At 41.2% G+C, this 25,269-nt stretch overlaps 1 protein-coding gene across 1 annotated transcript; it reads left to right on the top strand.

The window, feature by feature from the left end:
* The first annotated feature begins 611 nt into the window (after nucleotides 1-611).
* Nucleotides 612-22,425, top strand: parga (poly (ADP-ribose) glycohydrolase a). Its single transcript, XM_028989998.1, has 18 exons — nucleotides 612-739; nucleotides 1,384-1,441; nucleotides 1,531-2,031; nucleotides 2,121-2,253; nucleotides 3,115-3,237; nucleotides 3,479-3,559; nucleotides 3,792-3,866; nucleotides 8,122-8,214; nucleotides 10,894-11,051; nucleotides 14,534-14,613; nucleotides 14,699-14,759; nucleotides 15,165-15,240; nucleotides 16,544-16,691; nucleotides 19,887-19,965; nucleotides 20,388-20,496; nucleotides 20,861-20,966; nucleotides 21,845-21,973; nucleotides 22,199-22,425. Exons 2-18 carry the CDS (start codon nucleotides 1,416-1,418, stop codon nucleotides 22,369-22,371), a joined length of 2,151 nt encoding a protein of 716 aa, XP_028845831.1. The 5' UTR covers nucleotides 612-739; nucleotides 1,384-1,415; the 3' UTR covers nucleotides 22,372-22,425.
* Nucleotides 22,426-25,269: the final 2,844 nt, after the last annotated feature.

Below are 25,269 nucleotides of genomic sequence, written 5' to 3'. Positions count from 1 at the left end.
AGTTTATTACATAAGCTTTGTGTGTGTCTCTCTCTCTCTCTCTCTGTGTATACACACACACACACACACACAGAGAGAGAGAGAGAGAGAGAGATGGGGGGGGGGGGGGGGTAGTAGCCTAGTGGGTAACACACTCGCCTGTGAACCAGAAGACCCAGGTTCAAATCCCACTTACTACCATTGTGTCCCTGAGCAAGACACTTAACCCTAAGTTGTTCCAGGGGGGGGGACTGTCCCTGTAACTACTGATTGTAAGTCGCTCTGGATAAGGGCGTCTGATAAATGCTGTATACACACACATACACACACACACACACACACACACACACACACATTCAAGATGAAAGGATATTCGTCATGTGCGTTTCCCAAAGAATCGTCAAATATGAATGTTATAAATGTTGAAACGTCTTGCCATAGAAAGAAAGTCCAGTTGCCTCTTTTTCCATTAAAAAAAGAAAGTCCAGTTGCCATGACTCAACTTTCAGCCAAATTCACCAGGATGAGTGAGAATCTTCACAGACGTCTTGCCATAGAACTCGCCCGTTTCTCTTCATCGCTGACGACAGCCGCGCAGGGTTACTTGAACAGACGTCTTGCCACAGCACCCGCCCCATTCCTCCCCGTCCTGAAAGTGAAACAAATCCGCATCAGCGATGCGTGTTATGAATTGTGACGCTGGGAGGCTACGTTGAAGCCCAGCCATCTTCATCGGCAGGCGGTGTCCCGCAGCGGAGAGGTACGTTGTCGCACGGTCAACGTGGATCTTGCTTCTGAACGAGTTAAGCTTGTAAGGGTGCTAGCGACTACTAGCTGAGTACCAGGCCCGTTAGCAACCACAACAAAGCCGTACGCTCTTCACACCAAACCTCGTTTGTAAAACCACACAGCGTCCAGATACGGAGAGTGTTTAACATGCAGTGGTCGGATTTGTTAAATTAAGCAGTTATGCTCGTTGTTTAATTGCTTTGGTAGCATGTAGCTAGGTGGCTAACTTCATTTTTAGACGATGGACACCCTGCTGTTGCTTTATTTTCTGTGTTCTGAAGCCAAATCACGTAGCTACGTTCAAACGACCCGACTATGTTGTTCAGGGTTATTTTGGAAATTATGATTGTACGATTAGAAGAGTCCCAAGTGTTAGCTGTTCTAGTTCAGTGTGCAACAAAAGTTTCAGTCGCTTAAGTTGCTCGTTGGCAGTTTATTCTTTATAGAAGTACAGACAAGAGCTCAAGACAGTATATAAATGTTCCACCTTGTAAAAAGCCACTGTTAAAAAGATAAAATAAAGAGGACCTTTACATCCAAAAAAGTGTGACATAAAGTCTTAGTTTGATAAATGTATTGATCTCATGTACTTAAAAAAAAAACCTTTGGTTTTAGATAATCTGACTGCCACTGTTTGCACTTTAAACATGGAGCATGGGATGGAATTGGAAAGGTAATTCATTGTTTCTTTCAACTTGTCCAATGCATGTTGTGAGATTATTTTAACAGTTCGTGCATTTACAAACGTATTTTTCTTCACAGCAACACATCGGCAGAGCCTACAGAAAATGTAGTGAATTGTCCACAGAAACAATGTGAGACAGATGACGCCCTGTCAGGCACGTCAGACGATAACAGAAAGCTGAAAAGTGAGCTGTCAGCGGAACCCTCCAGCATGGACCGTGGCGGCACTTGTGGACTGAACGAGTCAGACTCTGGTGTCTGCATAAGTACTGTCAGTCAGAAAAGTTCCTCTGATGAACAGAGGCCTGCGAAGCCCAGCTTATCTGAAGCCAGTTCAGCCAAGCCAAGCAGTGACCCCAAAAGCAAGGACCTCAGTCTAAGTCTAGATCAGAGCTCCACTGTCCCCCAAGATGTGCAGATGTTGAGCCCAGAGAGTCCTTCCTGTATATCAGTTCTGTTCAGTGATTCTGACAAGGGGGCATCTGCCCACCCAGACCCTCAGGAAACGTCTTGCTTCCCAGTGGAGTTGTCTCCCTCAGGTTCCAACACGCAAAAATGCCCCTCAGATGCACCCATATGGTATGTTGTTCTCTTACAAGTGTGTTTAGTTTTGCCATGTAAAAAAAGTACAAATCAGTAATCAGTCCTCATCTTTGCAACCTGTTTAGTGTGCAGATATCCACAGAAAGGATGGAGAAGAGGTGGATGGGAGCACAAATTGAGAAGCTCAAAAGGGTTCCGCCTCATGGGTGTCCCCTGCCTCACCTAAAGGTGGCACAAGATCACACTGTCATGATAAGGGTAAGGCCAGTTCAGACCATTTTGTGTTCAGCTGAAACCCTTACAACTCCTGAGAGAGAGAGCACATCTTTGTTAATCAGCAATTACATTCAATTAATGCAGGAACTACAATGAATACAGGCTCATAATGTGTGTTTGTGAACCATCAACACATTATTAAGGATAGTTTTAATCTACAGTACATGCCAAAGGTTTGGACACACCTTCTCATTCAATTTACCATTTACATTGGTAGATTCTGACTGAAGGCATCAAGACTGTGAATGAACACATGTGGAGTTATGTACTTAACAAAAATAGGTGAACTACCTGAAAACATATATTTTATATTCTAGTTTCTTCAAAATAGCCGCCCTTTGCTCTGATTATTGCTTTGTTCACTCTTGGCATTCTCTCGATGAGCTTCAAGAGGTCGTCACCTGAAATGCTTCTCCAACAGTCTTGAAGGAGTTCCCAGAGGTGTTTAGCACTTGTTGGTCCCTTTGCCTTCACTTTGCGGTCCAGCTCACCCCAAACCATCTGGATTGGGTTCAGGTCCGGTGACTGTGGAGTCCAGGTCTCCACTTTTTGTTAAGTATGTAACTCCACATGTGTTCATTCATAGTTTTGATGCCTTCAGAGAGAATCTACCAATGTAAATAGACATGAAAATAAAGAAAACACATTGAATGTGAAGGTGTGTCCAAACTTTTGGCCTTGAGTACAGAATACAACGATTGGAAAACAAATACACTAGACTAGTTAAGGAAAATCTTTTGTACTTTTGTTTTGTGTTGTGTTGCATACTTCTATTAGACATCTGCTGCCCCTCTTCCACGTTCACATCCTGGAATATACTTGGCATTTTGCTTGTTTCTGTAGACAGACCTGCTCCGAGAAGATGAGGTGCCTGTTCCATACCCAAGCAAATACAAAGATGCATGGGATGATGTTCATGTGAAGATGCCCTGTTCTGAAAAGAACCTTTTCCCTTTGGAAAATGAGGTGAAATGTCTGAACAAAAGCTCACATCAGTGGTATACTTTGCCAATGTAATTTGTTACAATTTAAAGTTACTCTATATAAAATGTAATTTTATCTAACTAAACTATTTCAGGGAAGATAGAAATAACTAAAATTATAATCATGAATCTTTCATTAAGTAACCAATTTAATTACTATTTTTCCTTCAGTAACTGTAACCGTGCCTGCCTGTATTATTTATGTTAACAAATGGTTTTAATAGGAAGGAAGTACAGTGCAGAGTCGGTGGGACCTAATATGTGCTGCTTTGGAAAGTGAATGCAAAAGTTCGCTGGACCTTCGAGTAAGTAAACTGTCAATAAACTAAAATCTTATCAAGATTATATGTTTTTGAACAGAACTAAGACACAACAATATTGGGAATATTAATGCTGAGTCTATTCAGTTCTGAAAAGTTGTTTCCATAACAACCAGTGGGTGGCAGCATAATCTTCACATTTTTCTTTTGTTATTGCACTGGGTAGAAGGATGGTCTCTTTAGGATCTAACATCATGCATCATTGGTCACCTTTCAGGATGCAATTCTCCGATACAATGCTGCCTACACCAAGAGATGGGACTTCACAGCCCTAAATATTCTTTGCACAGATGTGAGTATTATAAATGTAATGTTTATTATTCAGTTATTACCAGACAGTCCTGCAGGTCCTGTGTTTGTATCATGCCTAGTTATGGAACCTTATCCAGAAACGATGTGATGCTCTTTGTACCAGTCATGCATGCGGTGACTGGGGAAGCCAAAGAATACGCTTGTTGCTGTTAATACTAGACAATCTAATGCTGGGCAGATCAGATTTAAAAAGGAAAATGTAGAATATGTCACTGGTGACATGATGGCATGACCATGACAGATGGGGAGGCTGGGTGTACTGGTTGGACACCAGTCATTAAAACATCCATGGAAATAATGCAGTGGACAGAAGCAAACCCCAGGAGGACACAAGACTGTGGGAAGGTTTTGTTTCAGGTGGTTCCAACTATCGGTACTACAGGTGGTTCACTTGCAGCTGATAACATTGTTAGTGAAAAGTAAATTAGAAGGAGCTAATTAAAATCCCATAAATTAAATTATTCCCCAAAGCCAGACACCTGGAATTTGCATCACCACTAACAAAGTATTTATTGCAAATTGGCAAATTTTAGCTGCTCTAGAAGAACTAAATTAACCACTTAATGGATGGCACTTTCCTTGATTAATCAACATCTCCAAGAATGTGTAGTTTTTGAACCTTGCTTTTTTTATTCTTATTTAGCTGTAGACAGTCCATTTCAATATGGACGAATTGCATTGATTTTGTGCCACATGGAGCACTTTTAATGAAAATGGCCATGAATTGTTACGTTTGCGTGGTAAGGTTTTGCTGTCAGCGAGGCTCCACTGGCTGCTTGTGTATGGATGTTTTGCTCACCCCCGGCTCCGAAGACTGTGACTAATGGTCTATTTGAAGGGCTTTTAATGAAGCGGCGTGGCGCTGCTCCGGCACAGGGGAGAGTGCAGCTGATTTTTGCAGGTCTGCTGTCTGGCTGAGCGCTTAGCGGCGTGCATCTGCCCCTTCTGGTGCCCACGCTCCATGCGCGCTCTCTCCAAGTGCCATCCAATTAAGACTGAGGCGGGCACCAAGCATGGCATCGGCAGATGCTTGCTTGAGCCCTGAGAGACACTGTTGTTTACTCAGCCTGAACCCACCCAACAGATGGGCCACGTTCATGGCCGGACGCGGCCTGTCTCCATTTTCCTCAAGGGGACGTGATTTAAGTACAGTAGCTAATAGGTTTTATGGTGATATTCTAAATGAAGGTTCATTTAACTGTCTTTAGTGCAAGATATGTTGCCTTACGTGAAACTGAATGAAATAATTCAGTGATCATAGGGTGCACTGTGCCTTCACACCAGAGCCTTTGTGTTAGCAGCACAAATATTCTATGTGACTCTTTTTGACTTTTCTCAAATTAGAACTATGAACTGCAGCAGTAAAAATGTTTCCATAGTGCTTTGCTCTTTTCAGATTAATGGTCACATTTTCTCCTTTGCCAAATAGCCTTTTTAATCAAGCATACACATTAGCTTCCAGGGTGGCATTTTTCTTACCATTACTTCCTGGTCTAAGGCCAGCAGATCTATAACTGTCTGCCATTTTACATCTCAATCCAATTTAATCCAATTGGGGAAAATGCCATTTGCAAAATATGCCCAATTATAATTTTGTAAGTGGTGTTGGAACAACTACTTCTCTTTCCTTGTTTCTGGAAAGAAAGATTAAATGCAATGTATGGAAAAACTTTATTTTAAATCCAGACCGAGACAGTTTTGCCAGTAGAGGGCACTGTGATATAATGCTTGAACAATGCATGTTCACTTGCCAATTATTCAGTTGTAGTGACAAGTAATTTACTGCTTAATATTTTTTCATATTAAAGTTAGTATCATGTTTTGATACTCACCTTGTATGTCCTGTTCTGAACTATGTGCCCTAGGTAACCAAACACAAAATGAAAGGGGTGTTTCATTACGGGTGTCCCATACTCCACCGTGTGTGAGTGTTCACAAATTTACCTTCAATAGTTACCAGGTTCGTTTATGTGCTGTAAATTGGTAATGGTGATGGTCGCTATGGGTAGGCTGCAATATAGCTTTGCTGATGAAAACCATTAGCCAGTGATTACCACCTATGGGGAAAAGTCTCTACCTCCTCTGGAGACTGCAACAAAGACCCGACTTGACTTCAAGAGACAAAGTGAGTAATGGTTTAACCATTTACAAATTTCAGATCAGTTGGATATTAAAAAAAATGTTGTGCTTTGCAATTTAATTGAGTGTGAATGAAAACCGTTGGGTCAGTGATTGACAGCTGAGGGCCAAAGGAGAGAAAAGAAGGAGTAAAATAATCCGTATTGGTCTGTGTCTGGTACACTGCACCATGAAGTGATCGTGTCTGCAGCGTTGCGCTCTGGACACTGTCCCTGCACGTGGAGCGTGCTCTACAATTTGAGGCAAAGTGCAGTGTGGATCGTATGAACAGTATTAGAAACAAAGAAGCTTTTTAAATCCAATCCTGCATGTTGTTTGACTAGGGCCCAGCACTTAATGAAAAATCTGAAGCTAAAAAGCGGTAAATCTCCCCATCGCTCGGTAGGCTCCCCTGCCTCACCCACTTGATTATTTTGTCAGGTAGGGGATGAGGTACGGAGTTGTGTGGCACACTGTGTTGGTGTAAGCGCAGCGCTGGCCTGTCTGAGGGGGCCGTGATTTAGCAAGCCCAGGCTCCTGCTACCTCAGCTCCCCTCCCCGTCCCGGCCTGTCAGGCCGCGCCATTCATTACGCCCAAAGGAGCGCTTTATGATGTCAAGCAGGTCATTACTTATGACAGCGTTTAGTCAGGCCTCCTTTGCGGCCGCATAAAATTCTTCCTACCGCTAAATGGTGTGCCAAGGCTTCCTGTTCGGAGGTACGCTGTCCTGTGGCCCCTTGCATATATTGGCGATTTGCATCTGTTCCAGAAATCCCATTTAATCTGGCCAGCACGGCAGCTAACCTTGATGAAATGGCGCCAGTGACTGATCACCATGACATTTGAAGCCAATACGTTCGTAAATAAGCACGCTGTAAATCTGGGGTATGATTGGGCGGGGGAAGGCCATGTCTTTAAGAGAATCACCGAGGGTTGCTGAGCTTGCACACATTTAGGATTTCCCCAGCAGTCAGTCGAATCTGCGGCCTTTGCAGTGCTGTTAGTTTTTTTTTTTTTTTTTTTTTGTTCCCTGCAAGATTGGTGGACAGCGTTATGCCCATCTTTCTCCTTCCTCTTCATTTTTTTTTTTTAAACCTGCATCTTTATGGCTTAGCTGATGTCATTCCCTCTGTGTCTAACCTCTGCTCTTTTTATTTGTTGCTTTATTTCTCTCTGGATGAAGTCATAACAGGAGATTGGCCCAATATTGCTCCTCGTTTCACCATTGCTGCCTTTTCTACTCAAGCAGACTTTACAGCCGCAGCACAGTTTTTAATTAAAATCATTGGAGGTCATCTTCTGATAGTCTGCAATATTTCCTGAGATTAAACTACTTAGGAAACAATCGGATGCAGATTAATAATTAGATAACGGTTAATTGCCAGAATAATTTTTTTGTCTTTGGTTACAGTTTATTTTTTGATTCCTCTTATATTTAAATGTTAAGTTGCCACTGGGAATGCTTTTTAGATGAGGAATTCTCCACAAATTGTGTTTTGTGGATCACCAAGGTGCAAATGACATCCTTCACCCACTGACAACTTATTGACGGCTCCGCGGCCATTCATTTTCCTGTGACACTGGACCTTGAATAATATTCCGGTTGACAAGTAGACAGCTGGGTTCAAGTGTCTCATTTACCTGATGCTCGAGTACTGACAGTCAGATGTGAATGATAATGTGTCCGTTCGGCCGCGGATTAGGCAGCAGAATTATTTAAAATAGAGATTTTTAAATTGTCTCTTACATAGTTTTCAGATCAAAATAAATGTCCTGCTGTTGAGAAAAGTCACAAATGGTCTGTTCGAACTACACTGCTCATATTCTTCAGATTTCTATTTTGACCTAATGTATTAAGCATTTGTAAGAAATTGAAATCTTGGCAATAAATCTTTGCAATCGTATTATTTTTTTTTTTGGAGAACAAGAATGTATAAGAATGAGTAGTTTGTTTATTAGCAAGGGAATGTTGCTGACACACAGATGGCCACAGCTGATTTACTATGTGTTTCTTGTGGTTCTGTATGAGGTGTTAATTGATCGTTGGGGGAGTTCTAGTTATTGAGCTTGACCTGAGACGGATTCACACACTCACACGCGTATCTGTTTGTTCCAGGCTCTGGAGCACTGTGAGGTGCACCACCTATTTGAGGTGGTCTTCCCCAGCATGGTGCAACTGGCCCTTCGTGCTCCACTACTCATCACACAGGTAAGATTGAAAGATGCCGTACCAATAAAAAATGCCACAAGCAAATTTCGTGTGCTTATGATTTCCTTGAAATCGGTTTACTGGCAACCTCCATCAAACCCTTATGCTGGAAACAGGAAAATATGAAATTGATTGTAATGCTTTAAATGCATTGAAATGTACACAGGGACAGTGTAGCGGTGCATAAACAGGTTTGTTTTTGACCGAGGAGCTGAATTTCCATAAACTCGAGGCGTGGCTAATAACTGAAATAATTCATTTGAATATGACAGAAATGTAAGATCTCAACCACCTCATGTACCTCATGAGTCTTAAATGTGAAAGCCACTCTTTCCACTCTTGTCCTGCTGCTAACCTGATTTGTTTGGAGTGTTCAGCTGACAGTAGTGGAAGCAGGAAATGGCCACAGCGAGACAGTTGATGGAGAGCCCAGTTGTAGGGTGAGGGTCAAGGGCAGGGTTTTTCTTCCTACTACGGATCAATAGCTTTTCTGTGGTGTCGAGGTGAAGGTGGACGATAACCAGTCACGCTGCTACATCTGCAGCGGCGGCAGGCTCATTACAGGGGAGGGGAGATCAGTCTCCACGGTAATGGGGGCTGAAACATCGAGCCATTCCTCAGACTGGATTTACAGTCCTGTGCTTTCAGAAAAGTGTATGTCGTAGCATTTTTACATTTTAGTTCAGTTCAGTTTAGTGTTTTTTAGCATAATCGTGCAAGCCTTCTTAACTAATTTTTCAGTTGCATAACACTGATTTTAGTGTGGGGAGAAATAAATTGAGCTGTAAATCATGAATATGGCCCAGGTTTATTTTCACTATCATTTTTCTTTGCTGGGCAGCTAAATCTTTTTTAGTAAAGACCTTTCTCTAAAACCTTCCCAAAGCAAAAGGAACATTATTTTATGATGCAGCCTGACCGTAGAATGAACTGCAGCCAAGATTGTGTGTGTGTGTGTGTGTGTGTGTGTGTGTGTGTGTGTGTGTGTGTGTGTGTGTGTGTGTGTGTGTGTGTGTGTGTGTGTGTGTGTGTGTGTGTGCACGCGATCACCAGGTTTTACTCTCTTCACTTGTTTTTAAATGTCCTAAGGTCAGGATGTGTTACTTAACATGAACCTGCTGGTTAAGCATCCACTTGTTTGTTGTACACATGAATTTGGTTGCTCAACAGAAAATCTATATTTTACAATTGTTAGGTGCCCAGAGGCCTCAAGTTGGGCAGACACAGCAATTTAGTGGTTCATTTGTGTGCACACTTTAATTTCCCCTTTTACACTAATAATTCAATACAGTGTACAAACAACACAGCTTTATTTGAATGCTTCTCACTGATACACACTTAATTAGATGTTTCAGTAATCCGCATACTTTATGTGGCAGTAAGGGATGATGAAAAAGTCAGGGTTCCTACGGTCATTAAAAAACTGGAACGTATTTGGATTACGAAATAAACATATAAAGTTATGGAAAAGTCATTTGAAATCTGATTCACATGAATGTATAACTTGAAGTACATAGTTCCCATAAGACCGTGTGAGAAATGTTTTTCTATGTTTTCAACTACAATATTTAAATCTAGCGCAGGTCTGTGTAGTATCTTTGCTCGCTTTACGTAGTGAACCACGTCACGTGGTGCTGCGTGTGTTGCTTCCATATTCCAGCATTTCTGCAGCCGTGTGTCCTATTTTAAAAGTCATGTAAATTGTAGCTGATGTTCTATGCCCGAACCTGATGGAGGCCCATTTTACTGGGGCTTGGGCCTGCTCAAAAATTAATTTTTTTCAGATTTTTTTCTCTTCATGTTTGCATGGGAATTTCAGAGAACATATGGCGTTAGAGTTATTGAAAAGTCATGGAAATAATTTTTTAAAACTGTGTAAGAACCCTGAAAACACTGAAAATTCATAACGGGCTTAGTGCATTGTGCTGCTAAAATGGACTTTACTGGTCCAGTATTAAAGCAAGGGCCTTTGCTTTTTGGATCATGCTGAAGCAGCCTGGCCCTCCTCTACACTGTCCCCTTAACTTGGAGCTATGGGGTCATCAGAAATGCCACCTTCTTTCTCTCAGGTTTGTATTGAAATATGTGAGTTATTTGCGAGGAACCTGCTCTAAAATTAACGATCCTCCTTTTCCTGCAAATCTGCGACCTCCGGGCCAGAGCTAAACTTGCTCACCGATGTCAGCCTCTCTCCAAATATCATTAAAGCTCAAAATAATAAGAAGAGTAATCTGACTGTTAACCAGGAAAATTAGCTACTTTTATTCTTTTTAATTGTTTTTGGTAAACTTTTTGTAATTTATGTTTTATGTTAGGTGCAATCAAACTCTCATTTCCATTCACTCTGTAGTTCTTGTAGAAACCCAACTATTTCCTCTCTTATTCACCTTGAGTTCAGTTTTACATACTCAAAACTCGTGCTTACATTTAAGTTCACTTTATAAATGTTGTCATTGATTAGTAATTAGTTGTGCTTTAAATAGGTCTTTTCTGTCCAATCAGTCCAGATGGATGACCCTGGATGCTAATGCTGCTGGCTGATCTAAGGGTCCAGGAGAGCACCTTAATTACTGCTGGCCATTTGCTTAATGCAGTTCTGCCTTGCCTCCATATTAAATTGCTAAACTAGTTACTTTTACCCCCCTCCCCTTTACCCCTCTGCTCCATGGCCTCCTCCAGCCAATCCCGCTGCTGAAGCAGAGGATGAATCATTCCATCACCATGTCCCAGGAACAGATCGCTTGCCTGCTGGCCAATGCCTTCTTCTGCACCTTCCCCAGGCGCAATTCCCGCCGCTCTGAGGAGTACTCAAACTATCCAGACATCAATTTCCAAAGGTAGGAAAGGCCCTGTCTTCTCATCACTCTTTGGGGCCGTTAGTGAAACACAGCAGGATTCCTTACCTTGTTGCAGAAAAAAAAAAAAAGAATTTTTACGGTGTGGTGAGGGCTGCTTGTGCTCTCAACATTTATGGTTTGGGATCTTGCATTAGTTTTGAACTTGTGGAACATATAGGTCATGCTCAGACAGAATGGTCTCAACCATTAAAAATCACATTGAAGTTATTGAAGTTATTTGAATTAGAAATGTGAACAAATCTAACAATTTGCGAGAAGGGCTGTGTAAGATTATTGGATTGGGTTTTTAGGATTTGAAGAAAACTCAGCTCGGAGAAGAAGATCCTACCTAGGGAGGTTGGTGTGTAATTATTTCTGACACCAAGAAGATATTTTTTAAGTGACATGGGCATATATCAAGGCCTTAAAGGTCTTATTTCCTCATTCTGGACATTTCAAACCACCTCTTGATTGCTGAACAACTGAATCAGACATTCACAAGAACTCCCAACATCCTGTTCTGATGCCTGATTTTTCCTACATTCCACTGCAGTAAGGGTTTGTTGTCCGGCTCTGCTGGATTCTCCCTACTCGCAGCTGATGTTGCCGGGTTTTGTGCGCGGGACAGCGTGGGCAAGTCTCTGTCATCGGCAGACTCTTAAAGTCAGCCGTGCGGCACGGTGGCAGAAAATAATACCTGAAAAGGGTAATTAAAACAGATGAGTGTTGTGCCAGGCTGCTCTCTCACAAAGTGCACAGTTATCAATCTCGTCACTCTCCTGGCACATCCTCATCTGTCAGCCCGAGAACGCAGGCCCTGCTGCACTGCATGAGAATGCAAAGCTGATGTATTTACCCGCTTGTTATTCCCTTTGTTATTGGATTTCGCGGTGTGCTGGAATATTTCTCTTTTACGGTTGCATGGCATGTTTTATCTGATTAAGGTCTGTCAGTCACGTTATCAGATGGGCGTGACAATTTGATTCACCCTTCCCCCTTTTTTTTTTTTTTTTCTTTCAATCAGTTTTATTTCCCCTCCAGTACACTAATAAGACATGACCAGGTTGGATAGAAGCCCAATTACATTGGGTAGGAGGTATTTGGGTAATTGTGCCGCTAACAGAATTCCAGCCCGAGAGGATTTTGAAGCCAATTGAATTTGGATTGGCAGTGAAGGCAGAATGGCATCAGTGACCAGCAGCGCACACATGTGAAAATTTACTGGGTGGGTGGTGTCTGCAGACTCAGAATTACTCTTAACTTATTTAGCTTATCATTTGCCAAGAAAATTGAGAGCAGAACTGAAACTGATACACAATTTTTTACCCAAATATTTCTCTATAAAATCCCTGGTCAAAGTGGTTAGTTGTCACATGTGACACACTGCAGCACAGCACCCGGTGCATACAGGGAAGTGTGTTCTCTGCATTTAACCCGTCCCCTGACAGGCGCCCGGGGAGCAGTGTGTGGGGACTGTGCTTTGCTCAGTTTCACCTTGGCGGCTCGGGATTCGAATCGGCAACCCTCCGATTACTGGTCCTTACCCGCTAGGCCATCCACTGCCCCACAAAAACAGGATGTGGGACACATCAGTATACCGGTATCATTTATCTGCTTCAGATATTTGGTTCGCTACTCCCCGTGGCTCGTTTCAGGAATCCTCTGTAGATAGTGGACAGTAGGGGCCACAGTAGTGCATGTCTTTGATATGGAGCCCTTAAACAGCAGGTTAGCAAACACTGGAAGGCATTTTCGGAAGGCAGGAAGAGAGCTGATACAAGCAGGCGGGCCGATCGTTATTCTGCAGGCCGCTCTAATTGAGTGACTGTCCATCAGTTTACTTATCGTCCAGAGTCTTGCTGCAGTCGAATGGTAGGCAATTTGCAAATTGCTGTTTTGGCAGAGCTGTCATGTTTATTTGGCCTCCGGGAAATGATAGTTGTGCAGTCTTCCACCGACACATTTACCTGAATCTGTAAAAATGCATTTAAAAATACATTTTTGATTGAAAAAAATGTTCCCACCTAGTCACACATAGTACCAACATTCAGTGAGATTTTTTGCAGGCTTCTGTTATGGGAGGATCCTATATACAGTAAGATACGTTAATAAAGATTTTTAATTAAAATATATATCAACTTTCTAGAAACTTTAAATAAATTTGTATATATAAAATAAATGATCATTTATAAATAAATGATTATACATAATTTAGATATATGTAAATATCAAAATTATTCATTTTACATAAATCTGTGGTGAATATATAATTTTTCTATAAAAAAAAAAACACTATAAACACTGTAAAAATTTGACTTGATGTCTTCTCAATATATGTATAAGCTGCTTCTTGTTTTCTGCATTTCTTATTCTTAGTCATTAAGACTGTTGTTATTTTCATCCATATTGTTAAAGCACCTAATGTTTTCTTGCACATGTAATTGAATCTTGCCATTTTGAAACTGTTAATATTATTTAGTTATACCAAGTATATAATTATTTTATTTTGTCCCAGAGGGCAACAATTTGTTTCGTACTGAAATGCTTTATCCTGGCGGCTATCTCATGTCAAAGGAGGCTTGCCATCCTACGCACAATTGGCTGCTTGTACTGAGGAGGGGTGGGGGTTGGAAGGTGGCTACATGCAGGAATCAACTTTAATAAATGAGCTCTTTCTTTTTCCCTGAAGGGCTTTTAGTGCATCAGCTTTCCCTTTTGTCATTTCATTTGTTCCCTTCGCTTTTCCCCTCTGCCATAGCCTGTGAGTGGGATGGGAGGGAAAGATAAACGCTGGCCCGTGATTAGCTGGCAGAGCGTGGCGCCCTAAATGGAGTGAGTCATGTAAGGATGGGGGAGGGCATACTTGGACTTTTTGTAGCCTTTTCAAAGCGAACCTGCAGACCTCTAATGGTCCTCAAGGCTTCGGGACAGGAGGCCTTGCTTCTTCCTGCATGGTTTGTGATGGTTATTGTGATGTGGCCCACGAGGAGCCTGGGGCGCTGCCATTGCTGCCTGACAGACCTCTCTCCACTCCTCTCTGATTGGCTGCCCTTCACGTAAAAAGCACAGACATTTGGAGAGAAAGAAAGTGGAGGGGGTGCGGATGTCAGGCTGAAAGCTTTAGTTTAACTCACGTGTGGTGCTGGGTGAAGTGCCATGGCACCGTCACTGCTGAAGATCTGCTTGCTCAAGCTCAAATGCAAGTTCTTGTTCTAAACAGGGCTGTATATGACTGACTGTTGAATGTGGAAGACCTATCAGTTGTGCATTATTAAAGCATGAGAATGTATAAAAATATTGACATGGAGTTTATACATGCCCATAAATAAGATAGCCTTGTAAACGTTATTCAGATGTTAAACCATTCTGAAATAAATTCTGGTTTGTGTACATTGAACATTAATTAATAAAAAATTTTACTGTTACCCATTGTTTATTGTATATCTGTTTTATATCTGTATTCACCCATTTTTCTGTTTCAGAATATATGACGGCCCTAGTCTTCGGAAGGTTGAAAAACTGAAGACTCTGCTATGCTATTTCAAAAAGGTCACAGATTCCAGTAAGTTTTTCACAGCATAGCCCCTAAATGAGATTTGCTGAACTTCTGAGGTTACATTTTTTTTAACATATCATTTCTTTTTTAGGGCCCACAGGACTTGTGACATTCACAAGACAGTGTTTAACCAATTTTCCAAAATGGGAAAGGTAAGTAAACAATAAGGTAAAAAAAAAAAAAAAAGATTTATGTGACTGATTTAAATCCATAACTGTTATAACACAAACTTTGCTAAGCTGAAAATCCATACAGCCACTGCACAGAGGGCCATTTCAGAGATCATTCTTTTCAGAGTCCTATTTCCTTGATGAATGGAACTTGGCACTGTGTATACACCCTGGCCCATTGCTTTTGAAGGCAGGGCGGCTCAAAAGAAAGAGCGCTGTAAGGGGTCAAACTTGTGTCATTTTTCATTACATTATGCCATGCTGAAGCTAGTGTGCGTTAGAATAATTCCACACTGCAGTTGACCATGCCTGCAGTAGCTGAAAATAGCAAGTCATAACCGCACCGCTTGGTTAAATGTTAAATAAGAACACATTGTCATATTTTAGTTCTCAGGTGCAACTCAGGAGACTACACATTACCTGTGATGGGAGCATTGAAGATCAAGGCGCTGGAATGCTTCAGGTAGTACAATGATCTGCATCACAACTTCCCGAAAATGACTTCATACAGAGATGTTCTTAGAACCGTAATAAATGAAAACTGGATACCCTGAATGAAGTTTTGTATTTTGATCTCTTCTACTTTTTTCTGAAAAAGGACACTAAATTATTGGTACCAACTTCAAAAAGTTTGCATTAGTCTTTTTATTTAAGAACATGTTTGAGTAAATGTGAGCTAAAAGACTGAAACCTGGAAAAGCCTGTAAGCATTCTGCCCATGCTGTTTTCTCTTATCTTCACTGAGTGCATCTTTTGAGACTGGACTGGGCCGTCCACCGATAAAATCCGAAGCATCAAATGCCTCCGCTATGGTCATGCTGCTCCTCCTGCTGCCCTGCTCTGGCCCCCAATCCCCCTCGTACACTCCGTCCATCAGGCCCTCCACCCACGTGTCTGCCTCAGGGCAGCGCTCCATCCGTTTTACCCCTCCTCACACCTCTCCCCTGACTGTGGATGGGGTGGACGCTGACAACTGACGCGCACACATGAGTGGGTCTGGCGCTTCCCAGGGGTCCCGGGGCCCCGGAAGCTGGATTGACGGATGTTTTCAGGAGGTGGGACGAGGCTGACAGGCTGTCAGTGGCTTTGAAGAGAGACTCGGCGCCGTGGCCTGGAGTTGAGTGGCCTGATGAGTGGGATCAGCTGCCAGGCGTTGCCGTACCCACCCTTCCCTTCCACGCTATGGGCGAGTGAGCCCGGATCTGACAGCCCACAAAACAGAGCATTATACAGCCACTCCCTTGTTGTTATTTACTCAGTTTTGGTCAGACACAACTGACCACTTCTGCCAGCGTTTCAGAGCATCACCAGTGATGCCACGACACATCAGCTCTAATTTGAATACTGATTTAGAGGTACGATTCAAAACAACAATGGTTGTTGATAATGCATAATCTGATACGCTGACTTTGCTTCACATTTTGGAACATAACAGCGTGTCCAGCACACAGCCCTTTTGTAATTGTGCTCTCCGGATACCTTGCTAAGTCCTGTCGGATGCAAATTTGCAGTTTAGAAATAGATTATTGAATTAGCCTTCCCCTAAGCAGTGAACCAGGAAATAGACCTTTAATATTTGGTAATTCGTTTGAGTTAAGCTGACCCTGGTGGCTCATGAAGATGCACCCAAGAGGCTTTTCTTCAGCTACAGCAGGGTGTTTGGGTCTCTGTAGAACAGTGCTCTACTGGATTTCATTTCATTTCATTTTCTGAACCGTTCCTGTGTGTGGTATTAAATGGTCCCCTCCTGGATGTGTCATCCTCAGGTGGACTTTGCAAACCGCAGGGTGGGTGGAGGGGTGACTGGACAGGGCCTGGTGCAGGAGGAGATCCGCTTCATACTCAACCCGGAGCTTATCGTTTCACGACTTTTCACTGAAGCCCTGAACCATAATGAGTGCCTCATCATCACAGGTGAGAGCACACACGAAAACATACACATCGTGGTTATTCCTGCTGTATAATTGCATTTCAAAGTGCCAAAAAATAGTGACTCTCATTACATCCAACTGAACTGAGCATTATTTTTACAATATGCAGATGTGGGAAAAAATTAAACACCCAATGAATGGGCTTGTGCCTTTGCATAAACATTTGTGAACTATAACATGTTCTTTATATATAAGCTACATTTGAATCACTCTGCTATCATCAAAAAAATTAATTAGCATACAGAAGCATGCAGTAATGATAGACAACTACGTAAACAAATGAAAGTAATAAGAGGAAGGGTTCAACAGTCAAAACAGAATGAAACAGCAGTGGTTTCCTTGTTTGGTGAGATTTGGTTGATCTGATTGTCTAATAAGCAGAATAATTTTTTTCTGGTGTTGCAATTCAGTTATGGAATGCTGCACCCCCCCCCCCCCCCCTCTCTCTCTCTCTCTCTTATTTTTCCATAGCTATACATGAGTCACAGTCTACATTAATCAATACTTTTACTAACTCAAATAAGGGTGTTGGACTTTCAGAGGACTTGTTGTTTGCTCCAGGCTAACTACTTTTGACAGTTACAGAGGTCTGGACTTGCACTTTAACCAAATCTTGAACAGAGCTATTGTATTACCCATGTGTTTGAGGCTTTTATTACCTGTGGTCATTAATACTTGGCCCGTGAAATCAAATTGGATGTCAAGATTTTTTCCCCCCATGCTGTTGGTTGTCATCGAGTTCCAAATTACAAATTGTCTACCTGTGTATGTAGTAAATACACCACCCTTATTGGAAGTGATTTTCCACTACTCACTGAGTATTGTCTGGGATTCTTTTTTTTTTTCCCCAGTCCCCTACATCCAATCTGAACGTAAATTCACTACACTGATTCACTCCCGACTGCCCAGTGATTCCTCTCCTTTTTTCATCTTCCTCAATGCTAAAGTCCACATGTTGAGGTGACACTCCCTCTTTCTGGTCCCCTCTCTTGAATGGGGGTTTCTTTAAATTTAAAACTTCTTTAAATTTGAACAGAAATTTAAACCACCCATATGTTGTTACCCTGGTTAGATTTGTCTACTGAATATGTGAATACTGATGCCCACAATAACATTGTTTCCGGTGAATTTCCATTGAAACATCAACAAAGCATATTAAGTCCCATTCCCATTTCCTCCATCGCACAGTCCACATGTTGACAAATAATACATGTAGTTAAATGAGAGCCCGAACGCAAGGGCAGAAGAGCAGTTAGTCGAGCCATGTGCTTCATCATACTTTTTAAATAGAGGAAGGATGTCCTCATCAAGGCTGCTGTGACCTTATCTTGGCAAACTGATGCAATTTTCCTTTTGCCAATTCAATTATGGCCTAGACTTGGAAATTGTAGATGGGTATAAACTATGGTTCCATTAAAAAAAATTATAAAAGCATTGCAGAAAGTCTTATGCTAATTGATCCGTGGTGCAAAAACTTGAGATGGTGTCAAATGCAAGAGTCAAATTACTTTTCTTCTGCCAGAAGGGTGAACCTTCTTCTGTCACGTTCCACTGCCCTAAAGCACTTCTGTAGAAATGAACATGCATGTCGACACTCCACTAGTTTCTTTTCTAAGAGGCTGCTATCTGCATCACTTGCTTCCAAAAATATTTAGCAGTGTATCTGTCAAGCTTTTGCTTTGCCATATTGACAGTGAAAGTGATTAGTTTGTCGTGGCCTCTGCATTTAACCCATCCCCTGAGGGAACATTTGGCAGCCATGAAAGGAACAGTGTGTGGGGACGTACCTTGCTCAGTGGCACCATGGCGGCTCGGGATTCAAACCCTCAACCTTCCGATTATGGGTCGGTTTCCTCACCCGTTCGGCCAACCACTGCCCCAGGGCCCCAGTATTAACCATAGACTGAAATAAACAATGGACACCATGTTCTGTAGAAATTAGATTAAAAAAAAAACTGTTCTTGGAGTCTGAGCACCCTTATCCAGGGGAGAGCACAGTATGGATCAGGTATACCTACCTGAACTGAACTAACCTGAAACTGCTTGCCTCGGTTTTTTAGAGGTTAACTCTTCCACATTTATTGATCCTCTGGTCTTGGCCATCATCTTTCTTTTTTCTAAACTGTTGCAAATGACTGTGGGGAAAAACAGCCCTTATTAAAACAAACAAAATATTAATTGTCGTCTTCATTCTTAGCCAAGGCTCCATCACACTTCATCGCTGCTGTGCAGAAAATTACATTCCCCCCTCGTAATGCATTTCGACACAAGGTCTTAATGCATTCCTACTGCGTCAGTGGAGCTGGCTCCGGGGCCCAACACTGGATTAAATGTTGCATTTTGGCCCTTTCCTGGCTTCCATTCTGGAGTTGGTCACAAATTGGACAAAGGTGAAGGAAGGAGGCTTCTGCTCATGGTGATTATTATCAGGGAATTTTGATGTTAACATGAGGAGTCTTTGGATGTCAAAAGCACTTGCTCACATTGGTGTCAGGACCACAGCCATGTTTGGTCCTTTTAAGAGACAGACCAGCTTCTTCTTGAATCACTTCAGACAAAACCACTTTTTGAACTGGCAGAATTAAATGAAGATGTCTTCTACTTCTGTGTGTGTGTGTGTGTGTGTGTGTGTGTGTGTGTGTGTGTGTGTGTGTGCCCGCCCAGTAGGCTTGACTGGAGGCATTGTGTTTAATGTCTCTCTCCCATTCTTGTGAACACAACACATCAGGATCTCCATGGGGGAGTTTCTTTACATTTGGCACATTGTGGGGTGGTAGTAGCCTAGTAGTAGGTGGTAGTAGCCTAGTGGTAAGACACTCGCCTATGAACCAGAAGACCCAGGTTCAAATCCCACTTACTGTCCCTGTAACTACTGATTTGTAAGTCGCTCTGGATAAGGGCGTCTGATAAATGCTGTAAATGTACATTAGTTTGCTCTCATGAAAGTACTGATTACATTTTGGTGTTCAAAGGTCCAGGGTCCGTAAACCGAATTTGTTTGCATGGGTTAAATCAGTTGACATCTGTTAAATCAGTTAAAGTTTTCTATGGACCTGCTCTACCATAAGCTTCGTAAGCCCTCAGTCGACCTGAAGTGAATAAGCTTAAATTCATTATGCATGCACCCAGGAAACTGACTAAGGAGATGTTTTAATTGCAACCCGGCTGTGTTGTTCAGGTGCTGAGCAGTACAGTAAACACACCGGCTATGCGGAAACCTACCAGTGGAAGGAGAGTCACAAAGATGAGACGCCCAGGTAACATTTACCTTAACAAAAAAGATAATTATGTAACTAATACAGTCATTATGACTGCAAATTTTTTGACACATTTATTGAATCTGTCATTATGCTTTAGTTTGATTGTTTATTCTTTTGATTTTATATTAGAATATATTTCTAAGATTGGGTTATAAATTGGCATCCATTAGGCAGCAGGATTGTGGCAGCTACTTATCCCCCGCCATGCAGTTATGTAGTTCAGTGAGATTCTGAAGGCGGGGCTGTGCAGTTGGGAGCGGGTCTAAATACCATGTGATCTGCCCCAACTGTCCATTTGCTCAGTGAGACGTATCTGAAATCGCAGCTGTAACAGCTGTTGTTTCTTCATCATGCTCACCCCTCTCTCGCTCTCCACCCATCACAACGGTCACCTCACGTTGCACATTTCCCTTTCGCAGAGACACGTGGCAGCGGAGGTGCACAGAGATAGTAGCTATGGATGCCTTGAAGTTCAGGATTTTCCTTGAACAGTTTCAGCCTGACAAAATGATGAGAGAATTGAATAAGGTAGGTGCCAAGCTATTAAGCCCCACAGTATCTCCTTTTAATATGATTAGGAATATAACCACAGTTCAGTGCACCTACAGAATTGTCAACCTGTTCAGTGTGCTTACCAAACACTCACCTACTCATTCATTATACATAATGATTGAATCCAGCTCAGGGATTTTGTTGGGTGCAGGGCAGAACTCACCCAATGCACCCATGAGACATGCCATCTACAATACAGCTTTTTAGAAATTACATCACATTTCAGACATTCCTGTCCACATTACACGGACCCCAAGAGAGAACGACTGGTCTAACGTGGTCCTATGTCGTTCCTCATGATTTGGTCATATGGTCTTCTATCGTGTGTTCTCTGCCTCAGGCATACTGCGGGTTTTACCGCCCAGGAGTGGACAGTAAGCATTTCTCTGCTGTGGCCACTGGTAACTGGGGCTGCGGAGCCTTCCGTGGAGACACACGACTCAAAGGTACACCATAATGCATGACTGAGTATTTATGAGGGTTTTTGTTTGGCTTTGTACTACTGTGAGCATCCATAACTAGATTTTTGACAGTGTTTAATCATTGTGATACACAGTACAGCACAGTGCACACAATGAAATGTGTACTCTGCATTTAACCATCACCCTTAGTGAGCAGTGGGCAGCCATGAATGGCGCGCGGAGCATTGTGTAGGTACTTTGCTCAAAGTGACCTCAGTGGCACCTTGACACTCTTCAGTTAAGAGATTCAACCTAGTTACTCTTCAATAAATTAAGTAAATTGTGTTACAAGTTGATAGAAATCAGGGTGCAGTCAAATATTCATTGTATGTTGATCTGAAAAGGAAAAGGTCATCAGAAAGTACATATATATACAATTATTAAGAATTATTACAAAAATCTGTGTTTTTTTTGTGCTTTAGTTAATTTAACTTATTTAATTTAATTAACTTAGTATATTTGTACACTTGGATTCAACTAGTCTAAAAATAGAAACACTTCTTAAATAGCAAGTACTTCCTTGGGCTAAATGAAAGTGTGATTTACGCTCTGTTATTTTGTGTTTGCGGATCAGGTCCCCCCCTTATTAAACCCACTCTGTAGTCACACTCATTTCCCATGATTCATTAGGCAGTCATTTGCATGGAACCTTTTTAAATATTTATTATGTAGAGAGATTTCATTTTAAATTGTGACAGAGATTAAGTTCCTTCATTTGTCCTTTGGATTATTCCCATTTCAAGCAAAAAATTGATCTATTTTGTAAACACTCATGAGTTGCATGATTTGTTTATAATATTACACACTGAATGTATATAATATATAGTTTAACATCTATACACATTTTGTTTTGTACCCCATAGCTCTGCTACAGCTCATGGCAGCAGCTGAGGCTGGGCGGGATATGGCCTACTTCACATTTGGTGACGCTGAACTGATGAGGGAAGTGAGTGACATGCACACCTTCCTCACAGACAGGAGGGTGACAGTAGGTAAGAGCTCAGAGTTTGCAAGTTTGCATAATTCCTCATTCGTTTGGCAGAATCTACATCCACTGTTGATGTGTCTAGTCTTTAATTATGCTTTACACTGCACAAATGAACACTACATTGTTAATAAAATGTAAATAATTTGATATTTATTTAGAATGGTCAGGGGCTTGCATCCAGTCTCATCCAGTCAAATCACTCACTATGTTTCTCTGTCCCTCTTTTCAGGGAGCTTGTTCAGACTGCTGGAACAGTACTATCACGAAGCATGTGAGAACTGCCGCAAACCTCGGCCCAGCATCAGACTGTATGGCTTCCTCTATGAGAGACTGAGCTGCGACGCTCACACTTGTGGAGAAAGAACCAGTGGGAGTCCCACTCCACCTACAGACTGCCATTAATGCGAGAGTGGGTAATCAAGCCCTAAATTTTAACTTTTTTTTTTTTTTTTTTTTTTTTTTTTTTTTATGAACGCCTCAGTGCTTTCCTTTAAAAAAAAAAAAAAAAAAAAAGTATTTTTATGTTATTCTGAGATATCCAAGGAAAGCACCATATGCCTTTTACATCTGGTGAATATTTCACTCTGAATTAGTTACTACTTGTTTTCAGATAGCAATAGTAATCCAGAAAAAGATTTTTATACTTAGTAGTCCCAGAATAGATTGCTGGAATCTTTTTTTCCTCTTGTATTTTTCTCTTTCATCCACTACCTTACCTTTTACTGAATAATCATGGAACCAAGCAGATTGATGGAGGCTGGTACAAAACGTACCCTACAATCTTTATGTCCAAAGACTCAAGCCACTTTTGCCATGATTGGGTGAAATTTGCATACATTTCCATATAGACTTAAATTATGTTTTCATGTTCACATGGCATAGTTAGTATATTAACTCTCAACAACAATAACACATGAATCATATCAGGCAAGAATGTGGGTGCTCCAGCACAGCTTGGAATCAAACCATAGTCAAGGGAATTAGGTCTTAGTGCAGAAAAATTCATAGGCAGACTATGAGTTTCAAACGCATTAACCCCCTTAGTTGCTGCTTGCTATCTTGTTTGGTTCATTTCCTACCAGTAAGTATTGTATAAGCTGTTGTGGCCAGAATTACTGCATGGATTTTAAAACAGTAAAAACTGTTATTATTCAAATATGGAACTATGCGGTTTTGGTGTGTTTATCATGTAGAAGTGGTTTGCTGTAAAGTAGTAAAGTTGCAGTTTATGTACAGATGGTCTATACATGAATATTAAAATATATAAGAAGCATGAAAACTTAAATACCTCCCAAACACACATACCTTTCTCTCACCCATAATAAAAACATGTTCCAAAAATGTTTGTTGCACAAATAAAGAATTTACTCTTTTGTGTTTTTTTTTTTTTTTTTTTTTTCCCCCTCTGTATAAATTCCAAACTTAATTACAAAGGTAATGTGACTTAAAATTTGTAATCATTTGCATGTAGATTATCTCTGTTATCACAGATGACCCAGAAACCCTCCTGTTGGAACATGTATCGCAGGCTACTAAATATATTTTTCTGAATTTTTGTTTGATCAACAGTAACGTTCCTCCAACAACTGAACAACATGAATACTTTTGTGATTAGTGATTACTTTTTGTGGTTTGTGTATATAATATTTTGTTTAAGGTCTGAGTGTTGGGGGGAACAGTTGTGCACTTGTCTGTATGAATGATGAAATGACTACTTGTATTACATTTTACAAATAAATGCACACAGTCATGCTGTCATGGTTACAGTCCTATATGTTGCGTAAATTCTGTTTCTGGAGAAAACGTCCTACATGTCCCCATATTTTGGTAACTTCATAAGACGTCAGCTTTATGTCATGGAGGTGATACAACTTTAAGTTCTTGTTAATAATGTGTTTAGGTTTTTGTTTTTTATTTCTTTATATGAAATAATTTGACCCTAATGCAAGTTATGATTATTTTTTTTATCTGCAATCATGGTGTCTTCTGGTTGTTATTTCATATATTTGTTAGTCTTCTTCAAAGACATAATGAACAGTAAGTTGGAATAGCCTAATGTAATATGTTGTGTAGGCCTGATTGTTTTAAGCAAATTATAGATTGTCATCTGTTTCTTGTAAACAGGGACGCTGTCAGAGCAGGGGACATCTTGCAGCCGTAATGATCTGTTAGACCTGTGCACAAATTTAATTAGATGACCTACTATCAACCCTTCAGCTCCAGACCTGGCTGCTTGTCGTGCTGCTCGTGATTAGTTTTTATTGTGGACACCGTGTAGGACACCAGTACTGTTGCCTCGCGGTTTGGCTCTCAGGTGCTCACGTCACACAGCTGCAAAGCTGAGGGCTGCTGTACGATTTCCTCTCTTAAAAACAAAATGAAATAAAAAATCTGAATGGAAAAGCCAAGGGGTCACATCATAATGGGAAAATGTAAATGTCAGCTAAATGGATTTGAGAAGGCATTTGTTGCTATCTGTTGTGAAAATTGTGGAAAACTTCATCCTGAAAAACATAAACCACAAATGACTTTGCTCATTGCCTACTGTGAGGTAACTATGCCAAAAGGGTGTAATTTCACAAAGCTGTGTATTAGGCATTGCCAACGGGGCATTTTAAGATGAATGCTTTTAATAAGATGCCAGAAACACAAGGCCCTCAACTCCATCTTTGTCAAAAAATGGAGTCGGAACAACAAAATGGCATTTTCACCCGTAATTGCCTGACCTTGCCGTCTCCCAGTCTGGATTTTCTTTTTTCTTCGTCTAAACCTGAAAAAAATAGCAGCCACTTAAATATAGGTGTGTAATGGAAAGGACAATATTGATTGGAAATGTCATCTGTGAAAGTTGCCAACAAATGACACGCTTCTGCAACAGTAGGGCCTACTGCACTGATCATCAGTGACGTATACTGTAGGCTTTCGATCCTTCACACCACTGATCTTCCGGTATGTCTTTTTCTAAACAGTCACCATTACCATGTTTATACCTAACTTTACTGAAACTCATATTTACTGTTTCTATGAGCATGTACATGTACCATGAATGGTAACATGTGAATGGTGTTGACTTGGAATAGTTTTCATACCCCTTGAACTTTTCCATATTTTGGAATAATTGATTGGGATTTTATTTGATAGACCAATGCAAAGTAGCACATAAATGCGAAGCAGAAGGAAAATGACATTGGTAGATTCTCACTGAAGGCATCAAAACTATGAATGAACACATGTGGAGTTATGTACTTAACAAAAAAAGGTGAAATAACTGAAAACATGTTTTCTATTCTAGTTTCTTCA

The sequence above is a fragment of the Denticeps clupeoides genome, chromosome 8 (assembly GCF_900700375.1).
Source record: "Denticeps clupeoides chromosome 8, fDenClu1.1, whole genome shotgun sequence".
In the NCBI taxonomy this organism is placed as follows: domain Eukaryota; kingdom Metazoa; phylum Chordata; class Actinopteri; order Clupeiformes; family Denticipitidae; genus Denticeps; species Denticeps clupeoides.
Note: the sequence above shows the minus strand (reverse complement) of the source record. Positions and strands in the feature narration are given on the sequence as shown.

Bases quoted from the DNA above. Each gene is read 5' to 3' on its own strand.
- parga (XM_028989998.1), top strand. From the start codon at position 1,416: ATGGAGCATGGGATGGAATTGGAAAG. The intron at 2,254-3,114 runs GTAAGGCCAGTT...TTGTTTCTGTAG, and splicing joins ATCACACTGTCATGATAAGG to ACAGACCTGCTCCGAGAAGA. The intron at 3,238-3,478 runs GTGAAATGTCTG...TGGTTTTAATAG, and splicing joins TTTTCCCTTTGGAAAATGAG to GAAGGAAGTACAGTGCAGAG.